The sequence below is a fragment of the Triturus cristatus genome, chromosome 7, assembly GCF_964204655.1.
Source record: "Triturus cristatus chromosome 7, aTriCri1.1, whole genome shotgun sequence".
In the NCBI taxonomy this organism is placed as follows: Eukaryota; Metazoa; Chordata; class Amphibia; order Caudata; family Salamandridae; genus Triturus; species Triturus cristatus.
The window spans coordinates 1,163,718,268-1,163,743,073 of NC_140590.1; the positions used below are offsets into that span (position 1 = coordinate 1,163,718,268).

The 24,806-nt window shown below is 45.4% G+C and overlaps 1 protein-coding gene across 1 annotated transcript in view; it reads right to left on the minus strand.

Annotated features, from left to right (window-relative positions):
- Positions 1 to 8,478: 8,478 nt before the first annotated feature.
- LOC146811337 (zinc finger BED domain-containing protein 5-like) overlaps positions 8,479 to 24,806 on the minus strand; it is a 50,720-nt gene continuing 34,392 nt past the window's right edge. The window contains exon 2 of the mRNA XM_085618432.1: positions 8,479 to 11,480. Coding sequence (XP_085474558.1) covers positions 9,562 to 11,460 — 1,899 coding nt within the window. The 5' untranslated portion in view covers positions 11,461 to 11,480 and the 3' untranslated portion in view covers positions 8,479 to 9,561. The remainder of the gene's footprint in view (positions 11,481 to 24,806) is intronic.

Here is a 24,806-nt window from a genome sequence, read left to right on the forward strand (position 1 = left end):
GACATGACAGACCGATCAAAACAGGTGGTGGGCTAGCTATCGTTCATAAAGAAGAAATACAGATTACCACATTAAAATCTGCAGAATACCGGACTTTTGAGTACCTTGGTGTGGATCCTACAGTCAAAGGCACCACACCCATCAAATTTCACACCATATACTATCCTCCTGGTGAGCTGCCCTCTTCGCCGTAGAACTAGCCGACCTAATAACTCGTTTCTCCCTAACAGACATGAAAGACGTGTTCCTGGGTGACTTCAATACCCACTGGAACAACCCAGAAGACACCACAGTCCAGAACCTCTCCAACCTGCTGGAAATAACCAACTTCAAACAACTCTGCATTGATCCAACACACATCAATGGAGCAACTCTAGATGCGATCATCACCAAAAATGAGCTGGTCTCGCTCAGATCGATTACTCCCATTGACTGGTCTGACCACCACCTCATATTGTTTAACATCGACTCACATGTCAGATACCAACCAATACGATCTGACAAACCTAAGCACTGGATCAGGAACTTGTGGGCCACTGGTAAATAATTCTTCTTAAGCTTTATTCTATGCTCAAACTTGTGAATCTTTCCAAAACTAATTGTAAATACTGCTGGAGATTTTTGGATTTAATCAGACAAAACACTATCACTACTTTCAGTGATTGAAGCTACACACATGTTGTTCACCATAACCAAACTGGGAGAACCAGGGGCAAGCATCAAATCCAACTTTGCTAAATCCTGCCAACTAATGATAGGTTTCCCTTTTTCGGTAACATATATTTTTGTGCGTGTCTGTCTGCCCAAATATTCCAAATTATTTATTCATAAAGAAACCAATCACGTTTATATCTTGATATCCATATTCTTTAGGAGAAATAGATGGAGGACTTAAAGCTTTAGTTTCATAGAAGGAGCTTGAAACAATTGTGATGGGCGCCCCCGAGTCTGCCACCATGTTGTTTTATAAAACCAATATGTACATCACATAGTGAACTCTTCACCGGTTTCACATCTACAGAATCCACGTAGAGTGCGAGGACAACCCTTGACAAATCCTGTGAACATTCATCCATCACAGTAGAAATATCTAAAGAAGTTGCTCTAGAAACTTTTTACCTAAAGCTGGACACGAGGCATAATTCCTCAGATGTGTTTTGGAACTACAACAATATGGGCCACTCTTTTTTGATTTTTGTGAATTTTTTTTCTATAGGACAATGCATGCACCGTTTTCAGAATTTTTTACAGAGTTCAAGGCATGCACAACAGGTTCAGTTACAATGCATTTGCTGGAGATAACTGAACGTTCTGTGGCTTTGGCCATATCCAAAACTTCAACACAGGTGGGATCGTGAAAACAGAGCAAGACGTTGCAAGACTTTTCTTGAATTGCAACCAAAAACAAATTGATCCCTGATAACTGTGTCTAACGTAGCTCCGTCTAGAAGTTTGCCGCCAAAAGAATGCAGCAGTATTTCAGAACTGAGATGGGGCCTTGTGTGGGCATACATATTATGAAACGCGCTTTCACGAAAGCAGTAGTTGATGACTGGTCCCAGAGACCTATGCTTCCTGCAAAGCTTTTTCCCCAATGTGTACTACCAAGGAACATGTAAAGGCTAACATACAAGTTTGAGATAAATGGCTGTTTACAAACAGTGGCGTAAAACTGAATAATTGTGTTAATTGTGGTGATGAGAATGAGGCGGGAAAACATAATGTTATTAAAGTGCAGTGAAGCAGTTAGTATTAGCTTTTTTTTATGTATGTTATAATACATCTCATAATCCATTACGGGAGAGGACATTTTCAATACAGAGTTTATTTTAAAATAGCATGTTAGCCCAAAATATCGACTTGAGTCAACTAGAAAATTGCAAAGAAGCCTCCACAGTGACAAATATTATGTTTTTTTAAAAAGCTGCGTTTTCATGTTCAAAAGAGAACATTATAAACAAAAAGATAAATCATAATGAGTTTGCTGCTTTTTCCTCATGGAAACAAAAGTTTTTTGTCAAAATAGAAGAAAAGTCAAGGGGAACGAAAAATGAAGCAAAACAATCCATGCAAAATAAATACAAAAACAGCCCATTTATACCCTAAAATATCAAACAATAATGGGAATGCTAGGCATACCAAAACAAATCAAACATATATGTAAATACTTAATCACAAGTTAAAGTTACATTATGTATTTTTTTAGTCAATTTGCATACATTTTTTCCTGAGTGTGAATACGGTGTGGGTTGGGGACAATATGTTAACTGAAACAACAAAAATAGGAGCCATTTCAGAATAAAGGGCTCCTGTGCCATTTTTTTTATTTTTCTGAACCCCATATGGGTCTCCAAAATGAAGACTGTATATTTTGTTGAACACCACAGAGGTGGAGACACATACAAGCAGTGCAACACCTCCTCCATCCAGCACACTGAGCAGGTGATCAACAGTGTATGTACTACAGAGAGTTCTAAACTGAAACAGAGGTTGCTCCCTGCTTTACATCTTAAGGTGAGTTGCCAGAGTTTGTAATTAATCACAACTTCATGTAATAAAACACTTTTCTCTGCAGGCTTTATTTAGAATCCATCTGGAGACCTAATCTGGAGTCCATCCACGCAATGCATGGAGCTCTTATGGCCGTTGTACTACTCTGGGTACAATGGAAAAGAAATAGCCCAGTCGTTACGGCATCCATACATCGAAGGTTTTCACTGAAGAAGAATCGGAATTTGCCTAGTAACAGGACGGTAAGTTCCAATTCTATTAAGGACACGGAGGCGAGGATTATGCTATCTCTCTTTGCTTTATTACCAATAACAAACACACAGCAGCCGGAGAGATTCGCAAATATCAGTGTAAAAAACCCATAAAAACTACAACTCCCTACAACCAGGGATATACAGAGTAAATCAGTCCATCAACTATTTCCACGACATCATGTAAAGTCCTCTGTCAGCTCTCTCTCCTCCTCTTTCTTCGCGCAAGTCAAGCCATTTCCTTATTGGTCTTGCTTGGATTCATCATTACCTAAAAGAAACCAAGCAGGGAGGTGAGAACCGTGTGAACCATACCGAGCATATTATGCAATGGCCACAGTAGAAACAACATCAAACTAAGCAAGCATGTCCCGCCAACCAAGGTCGAGAAAAATAAATACTTACTGTCATACGGGGGGGTTCGCACCGAAGGTGCCCCGGGCGGGATAATCCTCGCCTCCGTGTCCTTAATAGAATTGGAACTTACCGTCATGTTACTAGGCAAATTCCGATTCTATGTCAGGACCGGAGGCTTCGGATTATGCTAGTTCAAAGCTTACTTACCACTAACTGTGCCTCATCAAGAACTGGTTTAAAATAAAACCTCTTGAAGGTGGAGTCGGACGACCAGTCCGCTGCTCGCATTAAATCCTCCAATCGCGCACCCAGCGCGAAAGCCTTCGAGGCCATAGCACATCTGGCAGAATGGGCACCAAATAGTTTTGTGTCAATGCCAGCCTCTTGCATAACCCATCGCACCCACCTGGCAATGGTGGGAGAAGAGACTGCTTTGTGCGGTTTCTTGAGAGCTATCAAGAGTTGCCGTTCGCCCGGCGGGCGGAGTTCCTGCGTTAAATCCTCATATGTCTTTAAACAATCTACCACACATAGTTTGGGGGAGTCCCAGAAAGCCGGGTACGTTATTGTTCGTGAATGCGACTTGGTCCTGCGTCCAATCGTAAAAACAACCCCTTCCGGGGAGAAAACACGCGCAGAGACGTCTAATGCGCGAACATCGGAAACTCGTCGGCAGGAGATCAAGCATAGAAGCATAGCAAGCTTGGAAGACAATTCTTTCAGAGAAAGGTATCGATTAGACTGCCAAGAAAGAAACAGATTCAAGACTCTGTTGACGTCCCAAAGAACGGAATAACGAGGTTCTGGGGGTAACGATAAGCGCACGCCCCGTAAAAGTCTGCAGACCATCGGGTGTTCCCCAATAGGCGCTCCTGTCTAGAGGCTCATGACCGGCAGAGATCGCCGACCTGATAGCATTAATGGAGCGATATGCCAAACCGTCCGACGCCAAATCGGCGGAAAAAGTTCAAGAGGGGAACGATTCCAGCGACCACGGGATCCAGATCCCGTCGAAGACACCAACGAACCCATCGTGACCACGCGGATCTATAACGTTTCGTGGTGCTGTCTGCCCATGCCTTTGACAGGAGGGCCTCAGCCTGTCCCGAAAGTCCCGGCAGCGACCATCGTCTCCTGAAAGACGCCATGAGTCTGAGCGTCTCCTGAGTGATCAGGGGATGAAGGTTCCCTTCTGGGTTCCGAAGAAGTTGAGGATACAGGGGGAGTAGGATTGGAGAATCCCAGGAAAGTTCCAGAAGAACTGGAAACCAAACTTGAGACCTCCATAGGGGGGTTATCAGGGTCAACTCTGCGTATTGTCGTCGGATCTGGGCTGGAGAACGGCGGGAACGCATATCCGTTTTCCGCCCTCCAGTCTTGGAGAAAGGCATCCGTGGCCAGAGCCATCGGATCCGGCCTCCAACTGAAGAATCTGGGCACTTGATTGTCCAAACGGGAGGCAAAAAGGTCCGCTGAAAAAGGTCCCCAGAGATTGTTCAACCATTGGAAGACCGGAAGGTCCAGCTTCCATAAGCTGGAGTCGTAGAGATGACGAGAATGCCAGTCCGCTACCTGATTGTGCTGGCCCGGGAGATACTCCGCCGTCACCGATATATCGAGGCAGTAGCCCCAAAAGTCCTTCGCTAGGTTGGCCAACGCCCGAGAACGGGGCCCTCCCAACCGATTGACGTAACGGACCGCGGAGATGTTGTCCATCTTTAGAAGGACACAAGACTGCATCCTGTCCTTGGTCCAACAGCGCACTGCGAAAGAACTGGCTAGCAGTTCCAAGCAATTGATGTGAAAAACTCGCTCGTCTGCTGACCAAACACCTCCGGTGGAAAAATCCCCGCATCGAGCACCCCAACCCAGTTTGCTGGCGTCGGACTCGATGACCAAGTCTGGAACGGATCCAAATATCGCCCGACCGTTCCATGCCTCCATATGAGTGAGCCACCAAAGAACTTCCTCTTTGGCTTCTGCCGAAAGTGGCACCACGTAATCGTACGACCGACCCCGCCTGAGGTAGTAGGCATTTAGGCGCTGCAACGCTCGATAGTGTAACGGGCCCGGAAAAATCGCCTGGATCGAGGACGACAGGAGGCCTACAATCCTGGCCAGTTGACGGAGGGAAATGGAGGGCTTGGACACCGTCTGGCGCATTTCGTGTCGAATTTTTGCCATCTTCCGAGAGGGTAGACTCAGCGTCGCCTGAACGGAGTCTACCATAAAGCCCAGGAAGGTGACTGACTGCGAAGGTTGAAGTATTGATTTCGCCGTGTTGATAACGAACCCTAGGCTCTGCAGAAGAGAAACGGTTTGCTGAAGTTGCACCAACAAGAGTTGAGGAGACTGAGTCATCAGAAGAAGGTCGTCCAGATAGACGATCATGCGTATACCTCGCGCCCGGAGAAGCTCTACCGCGGGATGAAGCACTTTGGTGAAACACCACGGTGTCGAGGAAAGCCCGAACGGAAGGGCTGTGAATTCGTATACCAGACCCCCCCAACGAAACTGTAGGAATCGTCTGTGGGGCGGATGCACAGGAATCACGAGGTAGGCGTCTTTTAAATCCAAACGCGCCATCCAAACGGAAGGGCGCAAGAGATCGCGCAAGAGATGAATTCCCTCCATTTTGAAATGGCGATACACTAACCACGTGTTGAATTCTTTGAGATTGATTACCGGACGACGACCTCCGTCGGTCTTGTCCACGAGGAAAATATTGCTGAGGATGCAAAGTTGTGCGACAAATGGCGCCTTTGCGAAGCAAGTCGGCAACCTCTTCGTCAATCAACCGTTCGTCCTGAAGGCTGAATTGTAGTGGACTTGGCCGCGTTACCTGGCAAGGGCTGTCCAGAAATTCTACATGAAAGCCCTGAATTGTCTGAAGGACCCATGCATCAGACGTCAACGCCGCCCAAGCCTCTCTGAAGCATGCCAGTCGCCCCCCTATCCTTATGTGACATGCAGGAAGGACACTTACCGCCAGAACTCCCGCCTCCAGAATTGGACTTGTAGCCTCCACGACCTCTGAAACGCTGTCCTCGCGTTGGATAGAAGTTGGTGTAGTTTGCGGTGGAATTGTATTGACCACGACCAGAGCCTTGTCCCCTTTGAGGGTTTTGCTGGAACCCGACGCCGGACGAGCGGCCCCTGCCTCGACCGGCCCCGCGGAAAACCCGCTGGGTAAACACTCTCTTAATACCGGACTGGGCCTTGTCCAAGGAGGTAAAGGTAGACACAAACTTCCCCAATTCTTTCACAAAGGGCTCGCCAAAGAGGCCCCCCTGAGCAACTGCCCCGGCCTCAGAAGAAGCGAAATCTCCAAGCTTGGGATCCAATTTAATCAACAAGGAGCGGCGACGCTCCGTTGAAAGAGCGCAATTTGCGTTTCCCATAAAAATGATGGCCCGTTGGGCCCAATTAGATAATACCTCAGGAGAAATCGTTGAACCAGTCACCATAGCCTCCTCCGCCATGTCTAAGATTTTTGCCATTGGACCGACGGTGTCGAGGAGTTTATCTTGACAGGACCGCCAAGACCTATCAATGCCTTTACGGGGATCTTTTACAAATTTCGCCAAGAAGGTGGCCATTTTGGAGTCCAGTTCCGGTGTAAGCGCGATTTTGTCCGGCAAGGAGGGAAGCGGGCATTCCGCCCTCAAACAACTCCGCGCCTCCTTTTCCAGAGGCTTACGCAGACGGTTGGCAAGGAATCTAACGACCTTAACCCCTGGGACCCAAGCCGAAGACCGGGGGTGCATTATATCATCCGGATTCAGCATATCAGCATCCTCCTCCGGCGCTGCCGAAGAGGTCGTCGGGGTCAGGCGCCAAGGACGGGAAGAACCCGCTTCATCATCAGTATCTCCTTGGGTATCATTATCAGTCGCCGGGGATGGGGGATCTGGCATATCTTGAGGCTGATCACCTGCTGGGAGGGGAGCACATAGGGCCGTCTTCGCTAAAAACGCCGTCTTAAGGCGCGCAAAGGCGTCTGCATCCACACCGTCGGGACGTTGCTTTTTAGGGGGAGGGGGGGGGGGGGAGGAACCCCTTCAGTAAGATCCCCTGGGGCAGGCGACGCGCTGCCGCGAGCCGCCACCAAACGGTTGCATTCCAAAACTATTCTATCCGAGGGACGTTGCTCCATCGGGCCCACTACCTCATTAACTACTCGATATATTGAATCATCAACTGCTTCGAAGAAATCATCGCTAAAAGGTAAGTATTCCTGAACTTCCTCCTCATAGTATTCAGACTGACTGGCCATATCTCTGGCAAGGGTAAGTACTTCTAGGGAAGGACAAGGAGGACAGAGGTGTCACACAATCAGCAGGTGATATAATTATGATCAGGCCTGAGGCCGCAATTAGGGTAACCCAGAGGGTTACAATAGGGCTGCACCAGGCCCTCAACGCGCATACGCCCTCAGGATTCACCTGACAGGGCAGCTGCCTTCCAAACGCGTTGAAAACAATTATTATTATGCCAATAAAGTGGTTTGCTATGCCCAAAGTTATTTCGACACCGCCCGCGAGATGCGTGGTGTTCTGAAGGGTGCTTACAACGCTGTTATGTATACCAGCGCGTTCACCGCGGATCGAACCGCAATACAGACCCCACCGGGGCGTTTCAATTTTTGCAGGGGAAAATACGGTCCGCGATGCGGACGTTAGTGGAGAGGCAGCAGGGGCAGGCTCTTCCGACCGTTTGACTCGCGGCGCGCTCCTCTTCTGAGGAGACGCGACGCAAGAGTCACAAGGCGGTCGAGCGCCCCTAGCGGCGTGCGAAGAAGCCGCAACAGCAGGGGAGCCGGCCGCGTAAGGAGCGAAAACGTTCCCGCGGCCGGTAGGGGCTCTGTAAGAAAGAAAGTTCAAGAGCAAAGAATCACCAATATCCGCAATAGAAAAACAAAGCAATATTTAAGGTATCCCATGTAGCATTTACAACACTCCAAAGCAATAAAAAAACCACGAGCACTTAACTGGCTGCGCAGCAGCGAAGAAAGAGGAGGAGAGAGAGCTGACAGAGGACTTTACATAATGTTGTGGAAATAGTTGATGGACTGATTTACACTGTATATCCCTGGTTGTAGGGAGTTGTAGTTTTTATGGGTTTTTTACACTGATATTTGTGAATCTCTCTGGCTGCTGTGTGTTTGTTATTGGTAATAAAGCGAAGAGAGATAGCATAATCCGAAGCCTCCGGTCCTGACATAGAATTCAGACTGTAGCTGTGCTGGGCAAATTTTCACTAAGGAGCCCTTTACTTTCAGTGTTTGTGATCTTGTGCAAAAGCTGGAATACTGTATAGATGAGGGAATGCACAGACGTTTAAACATCTGTTACCCAAAGACTGCTGTCAGATGTTCGGCACTCACCGATCTGTGTGAATATGTAATGTAACCTAGTCCTGAAAGCCCTTGGGCAGGCTGTGGTAGAACTGGAGACCGTGTAGTGTCTGTATGCAACTACGAACAGGGTGTACCTCAGGGAGCTGTACTGGGTGTCTGACTCCCTGTTTCCACTTAAGTCTGCCCTCTGCTTCTTCCTTATATTTCCCCCTATATACAAATGTCATCTCTTATGGCACTCCATCACATTAAAGATAACCGGCACTATCTAGTTTCTACCATGAAGTGTTCATCACTCACAGGGCACCAAGCAGTGCCAGCCCTCATACCCCCTGCATGAGCTCCTAGCCCGCACATAGTCTGCAACCATGCCCTCTGCCATAGAGATTCAGCAGGAGGGGATTACACCAAGCTGTCATGGCTCCAGCACCCTCTTCAGTGCTCCTGAACCACACACAGTGATATTAACGAACAAGGACCCCCGCCCTGTAATGGCTCCACCCCTTGGGAAGGACTCACTATCATACATCTCCGATCCCCAAGTCCTTGCCACTTCCCATGCCATACATCGACTGAAGTCTAAGCCAGTGCCAGCCCATCCTGTTTTATGTAGGCAGGTTTCGGGTGTCATCGTGGCTACAGTGCCAATCTAGCTGACATTGTGTCACCTGTGGTGTTTCAGGTCATGAACATAGGGCCTGAAACTGAGGTTTAATGGCGGACTGTAATAAGTTCGCACACAGATATTGTGCAAGTTGAAATGTAATTTATTAGACATTAAATTAGCCAAAGAGTGGGCTCATAAGGTTGCATCCATGCAGACCGGCTTGAACCATCAACTGTCAATGAGCAGAACGTCAAAGCCAGAATGAATCTATGCAACCGAACACGAGCACGCTCACAAATCAACATTCTAATAATAAGAATAAGGTTACAGTCAAGAGATGCACTAAAGCACAGCTTTCCAAACGTTTCATGTTAGTGACACACCTTTTAGACAATCTTCATCTTGTGACACGGTAATGCGAGCGAGCACAAGAATTACAAAATTTGAATAAAAACAACAGCACTTGTCTTACTATTTTAATGAGATATATGAGACTGATAGGATGAACACAGCTGGTCAATATTTGGTTGAATATTAGATAAAGACACTCGCATTTCATCATCAAGCATTTTCAAGCATCCACGTTTCAGTGTCTTTGAGTTTGTCATTGTTGAAAAGGATACTTCACAAATGTATGTAGTAGAAAACTGCAAGAGAATTTGTAACGCTTTTTTACCTATGTTTGGATGAATTTTTGTAACACGAATCCAAAATCTGTCTAAATCACCCTCTGCATGCATCATTAACATACTTCGATCATTTTTTATTTCAGCTAATTCTTCTTCTTCAGTTAGTGAAAAGTTCCCAGTTGCAGTTGAAAGAAATGGATTTCTGATCCAATCATAGTCTTGTATTTCAACATTTGGGAAGTAATGATAAACTTTCTCTCCAAGCAATGTTAAATGGTCAACAATCAGCGGGCTGATATCACATTTCAGCTGACACTCATCAGTTTTGGGAAACATTTCAAAATTGCCTTCTTTCACTTTCCTTTCCCAAATTTTTATATTGTCTCTCAATGCACACAGGTTATCTACTGCTGTTAAGATATTTTCTCCTTTGCCTTGCATACTGGTGTTAATTTTATTCAAATGTTCAAATATGTCAGCAAGATATGCCAATTTTGTGCACCAAAGTTTGTTTTGAATTAGATCGCAGAATTCGTGTTGCTGATTTTCCTCAAAAAGTTTAAGCATCATTTCCCGCAGTTCGTATACACGACAAAGCACGCGACCTCTTGAGAGCCAGCGAACGTCTGTGTGCAGTAGGAGCTTTTTAAACCATGCCCCCATTTGTTCACAAATATGAGCAAATATTCTTGATTTAAGAGGTCTGCTTTTAATGTAATTGACCATTTGAATCACTTTGTTCATAACTTTTCTTAATTCATTTCCAATGGTTTGCGCGACTAGTGCCTCGCGATGTAAAAAGCAATGAGTAAATATGATATTTTCATTTTCTTTCTTTGCTAAAGCTATAAAACCTTTTGTTGAGCCAACCATTGAGGGTGCACCATCCGTGCATATCCCGACACAATTTAACCAGCGCAAATTATTTTCCTTCATGAAGCAATCTACAGTTTTAAATATATCTTCACCTCTAGTTCTCAATGGAAGTTCTAGGCAACACAGGAATTGCTCAATAATTCTGTCAGTATGAATGAAACGTATAAAAACCAGTAATTGAGCTAACCCACTGACATCTGTTGATTCGTCTAATTGCAATGTAAAGATCACATTATCGTCTTGAAAAATATCCTTCATTTGCAGCTTAACGTTAGCAGACATATCTTGAATATGTCTTCCAATTGTGTTATCTGCCAAAGCGATTTTATTAACTTCTATCTCAAATTCTGGCCCAAACATTGTTCGAACAATAGCACAGCAAGATTGCTTTATGGTGGTTTCGGCAACAGTGTGTGGTTCCTTGTTTTTGGCAATTATTTGAGCAACCAAGTAACTTGCCTTTTGAGCTTTCTCTGATGTCTTCATTCTCTTTGTGAATGAGGCAGACTGCTTCCTTTTAGATTTTGAAAGCTCAATAAAGTATTCTACTGTTTTTTCTGACAAATGGCTGTGTTTTGTGGTAAAATGTTGTTTTAATTTATTTGGTACCATACTTTCATTTGCAAGTATTTCCCCACAAACTAAACACTGGGGACAAGGATGGTTTTCATTACCAGAAAATGTGAACCCCAGTTTCATATAAGCTTTATTATATGAACGAGGATTGGAGATTTTCCCTTTACACTTCTTACGTACTGAGGCAGACCGTTCAGTTGATTCTTGGGTACTTCGCTCAATAGCTGCTACATTTTGTTCTTCGCAAACGCCATCTTCACCAGCTTTTCGCTTCTTAATTATAAACGTATCCATTTTGAGTTTCTGTTGGCCTTCTGGGAAAATGAAGAAATGTGGAAATTTAGAGATAGGAAGAACATGAGATACTAAGTTTAACATTCTTACACCTTGCTTACAGTCCTCATTCTCTCTAGTAACATATCAGGATTTGACTAGTAGATAATCATGTGAAATCAGAGCTCTCATTGATGCTGGCTCGGACAGACTCAGGATGCCAAGTGAGCTGTCCAGACCCCACAATTATATTCCATCCTTTATCAGAAGGCCCTTACATTTCCATGACATGGTCTTCACCACCAAACTAGATTGCTTACTTTCCTAAAAAACAAAGTTGTCTCATATTCTTAATCTACTTATTTGAACAGGAAGCAATCAAGAGATATCACATAAACAACCACATATACCTCTGCTATGACACTGAAGCCTTTTTGGCTGGATCAGAGACAGGCAACCTAAATGAGGTAGCAGTGCGGCACGCGGAAAACATGACATTGAAGGTGGAAGAGCCACGCCAACGTTGCCCATGGGAAATTCTAATTAAGTTGGAGGACCACGTTTATGAAATCTCTAAAATGTTTGGGAAATCAAACTGTTGCCCAAGCTGTGTTGAAAATAATGGCTGCCATCTTTCAAAAATCTAGTTCTAATCTAGTCAATAATATCACAGGCATAAATGAGAAAGATTTATCGATGAGTTTCAGTGAAGCACTAAAAATCGCAAAAATGTTCAATGGGTTGAAGATAAGAAGGACGACTAATCCCAGCGATGACTGTGCATCTGCTCCTCTGTTTCAAAAAACATAATATTTTATGGATCTTTACTTTTATCTTTTCACTCTTCTGTAACTATACCTCTCAATCACAGCTCAAGTTAGCAAATGATAACGACATAAATACAATGCAGGAACATATTGCAGAGTCGTCACAGGCTTAGAAACTGGAACACAAGCATCGTAATAACGGAGGTAGAAGTTCATTAAGCAACATAATATCAGCCCTGGGGCTATGACGCCCTTTCCTTTATTATCAGATGGGATCTCAGAACAAGAGCCCTGCAAGTGTTTTGGAACACAAACCTTTTACCACTCAGTTCTGACACTAATTCGGTGATTCAGGGACACAAAAACATACTAGGTATCTGCTGTAATGCCAACTAAACCAAATATCAGAGCAATTACCAGAAGTGGCAACTAACCCCTGGCATTTGAGAACCCACATTCTTTGGCTTGCAAAGACCCTTCATCTCAGCCTTTGCAACTACTCTGACAAGAATAAAAGGACCAGTGGTCATACCCACAACCATTGTTCATGCATAATAACGTGCATGCTGCTGATCTATTCCGGAACTGGTGGCCTCTTGCCACCTGCGCCCCTTCGAATCACCACAATAAAATAAACATTTAACATGAAAAAGTCAATCTTAGAAAACATATTTCACCTGTAGCCCATTTGAAATATTTTCATGCATACCGTACCACAGAAGAGGGTACCTGGGGTATGTAAACGTGTCTCTCATACCTCCCCCTCATACTCTGCTTACAGTGCTGGAGTATGTAAATGTCTCCCATACCTCCCCCTCATACTCTGCCACAAACATGCATAAATATACAAAGGATGACAGACATGTTCAAAAACAAACATACAATCACATGCATAGAAATATGTGACATTTCCAGACTCGAGCATACGCTCTCCCACATACATACACACGCTCACACACACACACACACACACACACAGAGATGACCTAAAGAAGCGACGGCATGGTGAACACAAATTCTCATACACTCGCATACACAAAAGCTTGCACTCTCCTAGACACAAAGGACAACTGACTAACACACAATGCTGAAACGAGACAAATTCTCCGGAAGCACCACAAAACAAAACCGGAAGCACCTGCACTTTTGACAGTACACCCTCAAGTAACTGAAACCATATCTGCCCTGCTAGATGTTTCTAATACAACTGGCTTTAAACTTGCACACAGCTGTGAAAAAAACGCAAAACAAACGCAGAAACCCTTGCAGGCAGACAAACACACTCAACAACTCGCACACAAAGAAAAAGATTCGGAAACAAATAAAACAGGAAGGCAAATAAATGCAGGTTGGAAAGCCTAAACATGAATGTAACCAGACATGGTCCCAGGAGCACACAGTACAAACCTGTGCAAACACACGCAGACAAACTCTGATAAGAAACAAGAACACAAAAAGAAACACAACCAAATGCGCCTACACAGAACACAGGAACACGCACAGAGAGTAAAAATACACAAATCAGTGCACGCACATGGGCAGATGCGCATACAAAAAACACACAATCACAGACACAAACACACATACAGAGGCCAACGCATCCGGGCAAGCGCAGGGAATAAAGTACCTGACATAAAAATTATAGTCACAAACATGCTCAAAAACTGTCAAAGAAATGCCTTGATCAAACAAACATGAACGAGCAAAAACGAAAAAGTGTGCCGACTTGCTAACACAAACACACGACATGCTAACAAAACAACCTACTAACAGAAACATACAGGTAGCATAGAGATTTGCATGTTAAATAATACCACACCACGCCGAGAGGTAATTGGATGCAAATCCGAAGGTAAAAACTCATTGACGCACACAAAAGTATGAAAGCAGATATATGGAAAGACACGGGGATGCGCGCACAGCCATACATTCCGACCCCACCATCTGTGCGGGAAGCAGGTGCCGGTAGACTGCAGGCAGGGTGGGGCGCCCAGAAGCCCGTACTTGCAATATCCTACCACATTGTGAGTAAATCCCGACAGCGGTATCACTTAAACTATGGACAACATTCTGAAACCTTGGCAGCTATGTGGCGCTAATCTCGGAGGTGTAGTTTGTATCCCCTGGTGCTAGGTTAGTGAACTAGTATGGCGTTAATCTCGGAGGTGTAGTTACAACTACACCTCTGAGATTGGCGCCATACTAGTGAACTAACTAACACCTCTGTCACTTTATTATAGCAGGCACAGCGTGGGCATAAGCAGAAAGCGAGAAGAGGGAAAAAGAGAGGATGGGAGAAATCAGAGAGAAAGCGAGAGGGAGAAGCAAAAGAGGAGAAAAGGAGAGACAGAAAATGGATGGATGGAAACAGGGCTGCTTGGAACATATTTACCAGTGCACTTTTCGGTTCTCAGTCTGGCCTTCTAACTAAAAGTGCATGCTAAGGCACAGATTATATTTGTTTATAGCGAAGGTTCAACTTAAGACTACAGACCCTGTGGTTCACTGGTTCAGGACCCCCGCCCCAGTGTGGTCTGCTCAGTCAGCCCTACGCATTTATATGTATAATAGCATACATGCCAACATTTTAGGACAGAGACGTGGGAGACTTAAAATAAAAATAGATATTGGGAGAGTGAAAATTCCCCATTGACTTCTATTGTAGAAAATGCAATTTCAGGTGGGAGACAGCTAAAATTAAGCTATTTTTGGCTTGAAAAATCGGTGGTCTCCCGCCTGAATGGGGTCTATTGGCATGTATGCGTGAGCACTCCAAAATCCAAGCCATGTATGCGTTGTACATGTAATGTATTCCCTGATGTGCCTGTACTTCTATGCTTAGAACACCACCTGCAGTTATATATGTACATGCAGGCTTTGCTGCTGCGGCATATGTGAAACACCTCAGTGGTGTTCATATTGATCCTGAGAGCGTCAGTGGCATAACAAAGGCCCCCGCAGACCTCTGCAGTGCACAGTACCCTGGCCTGATATCTTCTGGTGGAGTTTGGAGGGGGGCCCTCAATGTACTTTGCAGGAGGGCCTCCTCCAATTTACTTACGCCTCTGGAGAGCATGATATCTAGTTTCTCACTTGTGTATGACTTAATGAACGTACTCTACTGATGTGACAGGGGGTGTGGACCTTATCCTGCTAATTAAGGAATTCTCAGTACCCATTATATTTCAGTTTTTCTTGATTATCCCTGTATCGTACTCCACATGTAGACATATTATACTCATGTCCCCAAAATTAATGGATCGATAGATGTAGAAAATCAGACCTTTTGCATCCCAAACTATTTAAATCTGAAATTATGGATCAGGAATTATGAGGGTAGCAGACATGACCCGACGTGAAAGACTTGCTGTCATCCCTCAAACGTCGTAGAAGGGACTCCAGCAGATACATCGGTTCCATGAAAGCATTGCTTGCTAGCAGAATTTCTTCCATTTTTTAAGCTTTGTCAATAAAATGAAAAAGCATGATTTGCTTACAATGACGTAACTAATCTCTCATTTCCTTTGCTTCATATTCAGTGCACATGAGCAGGGAGAATGAGCTAGGCACAATAGAGTTGGTCTTAAAAATGGCAGCATTATTGGAATTCTTTCTATGCATTAATTGGCAAATGTTTTTGATCGCAACCTAAATCATCCTCATTTAATTCGTGAGGGCTGTTTGCTCCTGATTTTGATTACTGCTCCCCCTCGCTTCTCGTGACTCATGCCGCATAACTTATTTATTTAGATACTATTTTCGGCGAATGCTAGAATGCAGGATGGTGCAATTGTCAACCGGAAAATTGCACAGGTTATGTCTGGATGAAATGAAAGAATCTGAGTGAATAAATGAATTCCTCCGAATCGATAGAACGGATATAAATAGCAGATGCATTCCATTCACGATTACGTTTTTGAAAGGACGACATTGCTACCCTAGCATGCCTGCTTTTCTTAACAATGATAGCAGGCATAGCGTGGGCATAAGCAGAATGAGAGAAGAGGGAAAATGATAGGATGGGCGAGAGGGAGAAGCGAAAGAGGAGAAAAGTAGAGATGGGTGCCAACAGAGTTTTTAAATTTTGAAAATTTCCCTTACTGAGCGTCTGGGATGGGGGGCAGAGGCAGCTCCTGGTCACTGCGTCGCAAAATGAACAAGGCCGCACGCTCGCCTAACGTTTCTCCTTCCTCCTCCGCGTACTCACCCGTACTGCGTCACTGAATACATATGGTCCAAGAGAGCATTCACCCTAATCTGCCCGGAGACATCATCGTCGCACGACACACCCACAAATGGAAGGCGACACACTACTGTTTCGCGACACACAGTTTGGAAAGCACTGCACTAAAGGATAAAACATCTCCCCTCCTAAAAACAAACATTAAGAACAAAGTCATGCATAGAACATCAGTATATAAGACACAAATGTAATCCTAAATGATTCTACAAAACATAAAAATAAAAAGTGCATTATGACTATATGCATCTTCCATTTCCCTAAACCAAATAAAATCAAATCATCATTACATTCCAAACTCCTGTAAATAAGTAGGTTTCTTAGATAGGCTACCACTTCTGGTGGTAATAGCTACATCATTTCAATTGTTGCTTCCACTCTCAGTGTGACATTGCACAGGAGGTAATAACTCCTGCATAACCTCAGGACTAGTAGAAGAGGACAAAGAAGTCAATGGCTTTGACGCATTATGTTGGCCAATACCCAGGGCATTATCATGTTCAGAACTCTGATTTTCCAGCAGTACTTCAATAGGAATTAAAGTATCCCCTGGCATGCATACCTTCCTCATTATAATTCTTTCCGATAATCCTGAATAAGAAGCAAATTTGTTTTTGATCACCAATGCCCATCCGCCAACTGAATAAGCGTGCGTGCAACCTGAATCACTTTAAATGGATCATTAAAATGGAAATCCACTTTAGTTTTCCTAGATTTCATGTTTTTTCACATGACCAACATCAATCTTTTTTTGATAATCAAGTTTATTGGTTTTAATAACAGATCACAAAAAACAATTCCGGCAGTAAGACCATATACATGATTGAAGAGACCCATTGGCAAGAATAAGGGGCAAAGCCCTGCAAAGTGTCCGCAAGGAAAAGAACAACCCATGCACCCACTTACAATCGTGACAAAAAAGGCTGCACCCCCTAAGGCCGCAGGTTGAACCACTTGCCCCATACCTTAACAAAAAGCTCAGAACAACCCCGAGCTTCAAAAAGGGCTTCCTCTTGGGTACCGCACCAATCCACCCCCCTTCTCCACTTCCGCCTAGTCGGTGGCTTGGCCTGGGACCAGAGCATCGCAATGTCCCTTTTCGCCACCGCCAATGCAGTGCTCAGAAAGCGCTTATCGGCCCGGGTGCCATCAAGACCATCGAACACCCCCAGGATCAGGCGCAGCGGGTCATGAGGAACCTCCCATCCCAGGGTCTGCGTGAGTTCCAGTTCCACCCCCACCGAAAAGGGCTCCAGGACCGGCCACTTCCTGATCATATGGTAGAAATCCGCCGGGGCCTGACTACAATGTGTGCAGGATGGAGAGGGCCGCAAACGAGCCCTGTAGAGGCGCGCTGGGGTGAGGTATGCTGCATGGAGGTAGTAGAGTTGGATCAGACGCAGCTTGGAGGAGGTGGTCAAGGTCTTGGGAGCCATAAGGGCATCCCTCCAATCAGCGTCTTCTAGGGGACCCAGCCACCCCTCCCACCAGGCGCACAACAAGGCTAGGGATGCGGGGCCATTGTTGACGAGGGAACGGTAAATCCACGATACTCCCCCTCTGCCCAGGTTCCCCATCATCACCTGAGCTTCGAGAGGGTTGAATTCCGGGAAGGAGGTGGGGGACGGAATGTGCAGCCGTAGGGCGTGCCTTAATTGTAGATATTTATAAAATTGAGAGGAGTGGAGTGAGTACCTCTGCTGGAGATCCGCAAACGATCGAATGTGGTCTCCTACCCAAACATCTCCGAGGAGCAAAATCCCGAGGCGGTCTCAGCGGCTGAAGCCTTGAAGGGATGAAGTGTCTTTCAGCCAAGCGCCCGTCCACAAGGGCGTCTCCCTAGTAAGTGTCCCGCCACAGCGTGTGTGACGTAAGGCCGCACGCCAAGCCATGAACACCGATCGAGTGATGGAGGGGAGGGTGTGCGGTATGGGGACCCCGTACAGGTAGGCTTGGAGCTGTGGAAAATCCATTGACCGAAGTTCTACCCGATATGCTACCCACATCAATCTTAATGTTACTTAGGCAATGAGTCTGATCAGGGTACTGTTTCGTTTTGTTCTGGGCACCGTCACCTTTCAACCTGAGTTTATCATAATCTCCTTACTCTTGCATACTTTTTTTTTGAGGGTACCTTTCCATCCAATATAACCCTGTGTGGGAATTCCTACCCCTCAGTAACAGAAAAGGAGATTCTCCAATAACAATACGAGGCCCATATCTTATTCTTTATGAACTCCTTTACATCCAATCCACACTGCATTCCCTCTTTGAGTAACCTGTTCACCCTCTCAACGGCTCCATTGGCACTTGGACTATAAAGCGCCACAGTATAATGTTTAACACCTTCGTTTTTGAGAAAGAGCTCCATTTCTTCACAAATCATGTGTACACCATTATCCATAACCAACTCTGTCAGATTGCCTTCCAAAGCAAACATCTTGCTGCCACCTGAGTGCTAATTTCGCTTACAGATTCATAATACACCCATAATACACCCATTCGTGAATATATATATATATATGCTTACAGATTCATAATACACCCATAATACACCCATTTGTGGAAATGGCCTTATATAAACTGAAAGGCTATAAAAGAAGGCAGCTGGGTGTGCAATTATGGGCGCCATTGACGGGATGGATATGATTGGTATCTGTATTTTAATTCAACTAGATATGAATATGCAAGAATTTGCTAAAGTTGTGTCTATGTCTTGTTAAAGGCTTCATTATGTATGTTATGTTATCGTAATCTGCTTGTGCCGAATAAAAAATTTATAAATAAAAAAAAAAAAAAAAAAAACCATAATACACCCATTTGTGAATATATATATATATATATATATATATATATATTTATATATATATATATATATATCAACTGAGAAATGGGTCCAGAAAAATTCTTTACCACTTTACCCCATGGACAGTCTGCAAAAGGAGTGGTTACCAAAGGAGACATTTTTGTCTCCCAGTACTTCTTGAAAAGTAAACATTCTTCACACAACCACAAAATCCTCAACCTGCTTGTCCATGTAGGTCTACGAAATAACCGGATATGTGCCAACCCAATGATGCTGGATTTAAGATTATCTGGAGGAATAAATTCACCAGCTCTTAGTAAAATCCCTGATTCTATAGAGAGCCGAGATACCATTTGAGCAAAACAATGAAAATCCCCTTGTAAATGCTTAAGGGGTGGCCATCTCTTTGCTGACATATTCGAACACCTTCACCAATTTAACATCTTCCTAAAATGCTTTGTTCCACTCCTCTTCACTGACAGTTCCTTCACTAATCTTAGCAGCATCAACAACAGATACTACCCACTCAAAATCCAAATTCCCAGAATCATCCACTTCTACCTCAAGAGGTAATCTCGACAAACAGTCAGCCCAGACTGTTACGCCGTGACCCGACCCACAGCTTTTCCCGCCTTACTGCCGCGGGCCGCAGATCGACCCGCGGCTCTTCCCAACTCACTGCCACGGACCGTGAATCGACCCGCGGCACCTAGTTCCAGACACAGGGCACGCCGCAGCTCAGTGCGGCGGCCCTTCGTTTCTTTCTTGAGTGCAAAGACGCGCCCTACTGCATTTATTTGCATTGACCCATGATGCCAATGTGGACATTGGTAGACGCTTGCCTATGGTCAAACTACTCTTACCTGAAATACTTCATTAGTTGCCTGCAGTATTGTTCAGGGGCCATCTTTTTCATGTTCTTTTCCCCATGTTCCTCTGCCTGGTTCCCAGAATGCCTTGGGTGTGGCTTCTTCACCATTTGGTTGGTTTTTCTACCTTTTTCCTTTTCCTATCCCAAACCAAGATGGTGGTTCTCCTTCCTGTTACATCACTTTCTGTCTTTGGGTATTTAAGGAGCTGAAATCCTTTCTTGCATTGCAACACTCTTCGTTCCTGTTGGTGTCCCTCCGCTCCTGTTGGTGATTCTTCGCCCTTGTTGGTGTCTCTTCGCTCCTGTTTTCTTCTACTTGCTTCTGTTGGTGATACTTGCTCAAGTTTGGTATCTTTCCAGTGGTCTCCTCCTTCCTCAGTTCTCTCTTTCTCAGGTCTGTTGCCACCTTGCTGTCTACCATCGTGGACGTATCCAGTTGTCTGAATTCTGGAGTCACTGGCTCCACCAGAGGTTTTTCCATTCTGGGTTTTTCCTCTCAGGGACTCCTTCAGGAAGGCACTGTCTCTCCTGACGTTGAATTGTTAGCAGCACCGTGGCTACCAGAAAGGGTTGCCCCTACCTCAGACAGACCAGAACCTTCAAGACCCAGCAAGGGAAACATCTTCTTGTCTAAAGGCCAGAAGAAAAAGTCCTCAACCTGACACAGACATTAATCCCCCTGGTAAAGATCTTATTTCAAATTTGTATTTTTGTAATTTTGTTAGAATATGAACCAGTCTAGATCATGCTGCAGACCAACCCTTCTCACCAAGTAGTTATACTAATGGCTTATGATCTGTACACAGGACGAATTTAGTACCCCATACATACGTTTTGTATTTCTCAATGGCACACGCTAATGCTTCCCTCTCTTTCGTAATTTATCTTTTCTCCACTTCCTAGAGTACCCTTGACGCGAAAGCAATAGTAAGTTCCTCAACATCCACCTTTTGGCACAGAATATTACGTAGGCCAAGAGCATTAGCATCAGTCAATATAATACATATGGAACCACTGACAAAAGTCTTTAATGCTAGCACTTTGGTCAGTATTCTTTTGATTTCCTCAAATACTTTTTTCTGGTTGTCTTCCTAAACAAATGTTTCTTTCTTTCTTTTTTTAAAGGCTCCATGAGAGTTGCATAGCCACTCACAAACCGTGTATAGTAATTGCTCAATCCAATAAATGACTTTAGTTCATCCTTATTTTGTGGGCATGGTACATTCCTTAAGGCACAGCTTTCCAAACTTTTCTTGTTGGTGACACACTTTTTAGACATGCATCATTTCACGACACGGTAATGTGAGCGAGCGTAGCGAGGGAGGCCTAACCACCTACGGAAGTTCCGGGGGCTTTTCCACATGAGAACATTTTGAACAAAAAGCGGGCAAATGGTGTATTTTCAAGCAAATTTGAGAAAGCAGGAAGGTTAAGAAAGCAATTGTGAATCTGTTCTAACAAGACAGTGACTAGCAAAACTGTCTATCGCTTGTTCTGCTGACATCCTAGGCGCGCAAAAAGAAAGACTTCATGAAATATACCACCAAGTCATACATGTGTCCCTACTGCGAGGCTAGTTTCTCCACACACCAAAAAAACCACTATTTGCATTAACCACTATGGGGCCCCCAAACCATCGGAAAAAGGCTGAGGTTAGGCCTTTTCTAGTTATTGCCGGCTTACTATGAAATACTCTTCTGGGCGACTTGTGACAGGCACACCAGCTCTGTCCTTTCATGAAGGCACTAGAAGAGACTCACAGTTTCAGCATAGCTTAGATTTGTTTTACTGTCAGAACAGGTTTGTGTTTCCCAAATACTTGCTTGAGAAATTCTCATGCTTTTCTGTTGGGTTGGCAGTCAGCTCTAAGGCCAGTGGAGCTATGTTCCCCGGGGACTACAAATAAAATAGAATAATACTGTGCAAGTCATTACATTTTCATGCCTCACGTTTCTTATCTGCCAAAAGTGGGAGTGTTTGGAAGCAAGCTGAACATCAGTATTAGGAGGCGTGGGGTAAAAATGATAATCATCGCTACTAAGTGCTGTAAGTTAAATAAAAATACTCAATCATTCTGTTTGCCCTGGGAGTCCCTAGGGCCGAATTACCCAGTCTGGCCTCCCTGAACTTGATGTTCGATTGTACAGCAGAGCTAGCAGGTTTACAAGAGTGCTTTGTTTAACCTTAAAAACCCAGACCCCGTCTCCTGGACCCCCCCACCCTTATCCCTTCTTTGTTTTTGGGAGCCGCTTCTCTCGTTGGTGAACTGTTCAGAGAAGGTAGCGTGTTAATTATCGCCCTGTTACAAGAAGGTGATGACATCAGTGAGTGATGAGTGCCTGTTTGCCTGAGACTGCGCATGCTGCGCTTTTTATGGTGTCTGCTCCGGGGCCTTCTTACTGCACAGACTTCCTGGGCCGGATCAGTCCTCTCCTAACCCGGCAGTGCACAAGAAGGTTGTGAACACAGTGAGTGGTGAGTGCCTGTGCGCCTGAGACTGTGTATGCGGCGCTTTGTATAGTGCCTGTTCGCCTGAGGCTGTGTATGCGGCGCTTTGTATAGTGCCTGTGCGCATGAGGCTGTGCATGCGGCGCTTTGTATAGTGCCTGTGCGCCTGAGGCTGTGCATGCGGCGCTTTGAATAGTGCCTGTTCACCTGAGGCTGTGTATGCGGCGCTTTGTATAGTGCCTGTGCGCCTGAGGCTGTGCATGCGGCGCTTTGAATAGTGCCAGTGCGCCTGAGGCTGTGCATGCGGCGCTTTGAATAGTGCCTGTTCACCTGAGGCTGTGTATGCGGCGCTTTGTATAGTGCCTGTGCGCCTGAGGCTGTGCATGCGGCGCTTTGAATAGTGCCAGTGCTCCTGAGGCTGTGCATGCGGCGCTTTGTATAGTGCCTGCTCCGGGTCTTCCTGATGCACAGCCAATGCACAAGAAGGGAGTAGTCGAACCATATCCCAAACGGCCGTGAGCGAGTGAATGATGCCAGTGAGTCTCCTTTTGACTTTCTTTAAATCAGTTTATCCTACTCTTCGTCCATTCATCTATCCATCCCTGCCCTCCATCCAGCCCTGCCCTCCATCCAGCCCTGCTCCACCCACCTCACATCACCCATCCTCTTCCAGGCCAACCGTTTATAGGACCAGCGAATATTCAAACAACACATCAGGCAGAAAGGCGCAGTCTATGCCCTGCCTACCTACTTGAACACCCGTACTTGTGAGAAGGTCTCGAATGTCAAGGCCTTACTTACTGTGTCAGAATAAAGTGTGCAGCAGATCGGTCAGGCCAGCCAGAGGCTCGATGCTCATGGTGCGGGGGCTCAGACAGTCAGCGGAGCCTGGCGGCCACTGATTGTTCTCCGGCCCTGTCGTTTCCTCCCCGTCCCCGGGCTAACACTCCTGCCGGGAATGGCTCTGAGGAGCGAAATGTGCATGTGTCGCATACACACACGCTCACCCTCTCCTTTCTCTGCGTACGTCTGGTGTACGAACTGCGAAGTACAGGCGTCATCCTGCGACACACCCACCACTTGCAGGCGACACAGTACCGTGTCGCGACACAGAGTTTGGAAAGCTCTGCCTTAAGGCCTTCATCAAACCATCCTTAGGTTTCACATCTTTCTACTTTATAAAGTGACTCAAATATTCAACACAATTGGTTAAGAATTGTTTAGAATGCAATTATGTTGTTCAATAGTTTTAACAAAAATCAAAATATCGTCTTGGAAGGCTTGTACTCCAGAACCCCCCTTAAACAAACAATACATCAGTTTCTGGAATACACTAGCAGAGGACACTAGTCCAAACAGTAAACACAAGTATTTAAATGTTCCAACTGGAGTAATAAATGTGGTTAAAACTTGGGATTCTTTTTTCAAAGGCACCTGATGATACGCTGCCTTTAGGTCAATATTGCTGAAGTATTTTGCTCCCCCTAAAGTCGTCAAAACCTTATGAATTTTGGGTAGTGGATGACAGTCCACATCAATGTTCTTATTTAATGAACGTAAATCTACACAGACGAATAGTGCCATTTTTAGGTCTTGCCTAGCGACGCAGCGCATGCGCTGCGCGCCTTGGCGAGATCTATTGTCATCAACTTGCTTGCCGAAGGGGGGGTCAGGAGATGTGCACTTGCCCAGACAGCGGATGTGCACGCTCACGCCGTCTCTTCTCTGGCGATGTCATCTTGCGGCCGGACAGCAGATGTGCACGCTCGCGGCGTCTCGTGTGCTTCCACCGCGCTTTCACTTTCGCGCGCTCAGTTTCCTTCAGCAGCCTCAAGCAAACCCGACCGTTTGTCCCGAAACCTTGGACAGGTCCCTGGATCGCGAGCAGATCTCCAGACTCGGGGGTAGACAGGGAAAGTTGTCCAGGCACGTGAGGCGAGCCCCAGACATTCGGGCAGATATCCATACATCCGGGCAGATCGCCATGCACAGAGGTAGGGTTGCGGGATCGCAAGCAGATCTCCAGACACTTCTATGGATGGGGGGGAGAGGGGGGGGGGGGCAGTTCTCCGGGCACGTGAGGCGATCCCCAGACATCCGGGCAGATCCCCAGGCACAGGTCTCAGACTCGCGTGCAGATCCTCTCAGCTGGAATTGATACTCCGCGCTGATATAATCCATTCGGAAGGCTGCCCCCACTCACTCCCACAAAGGGCAGGGGAGCTAGGGAGAGTA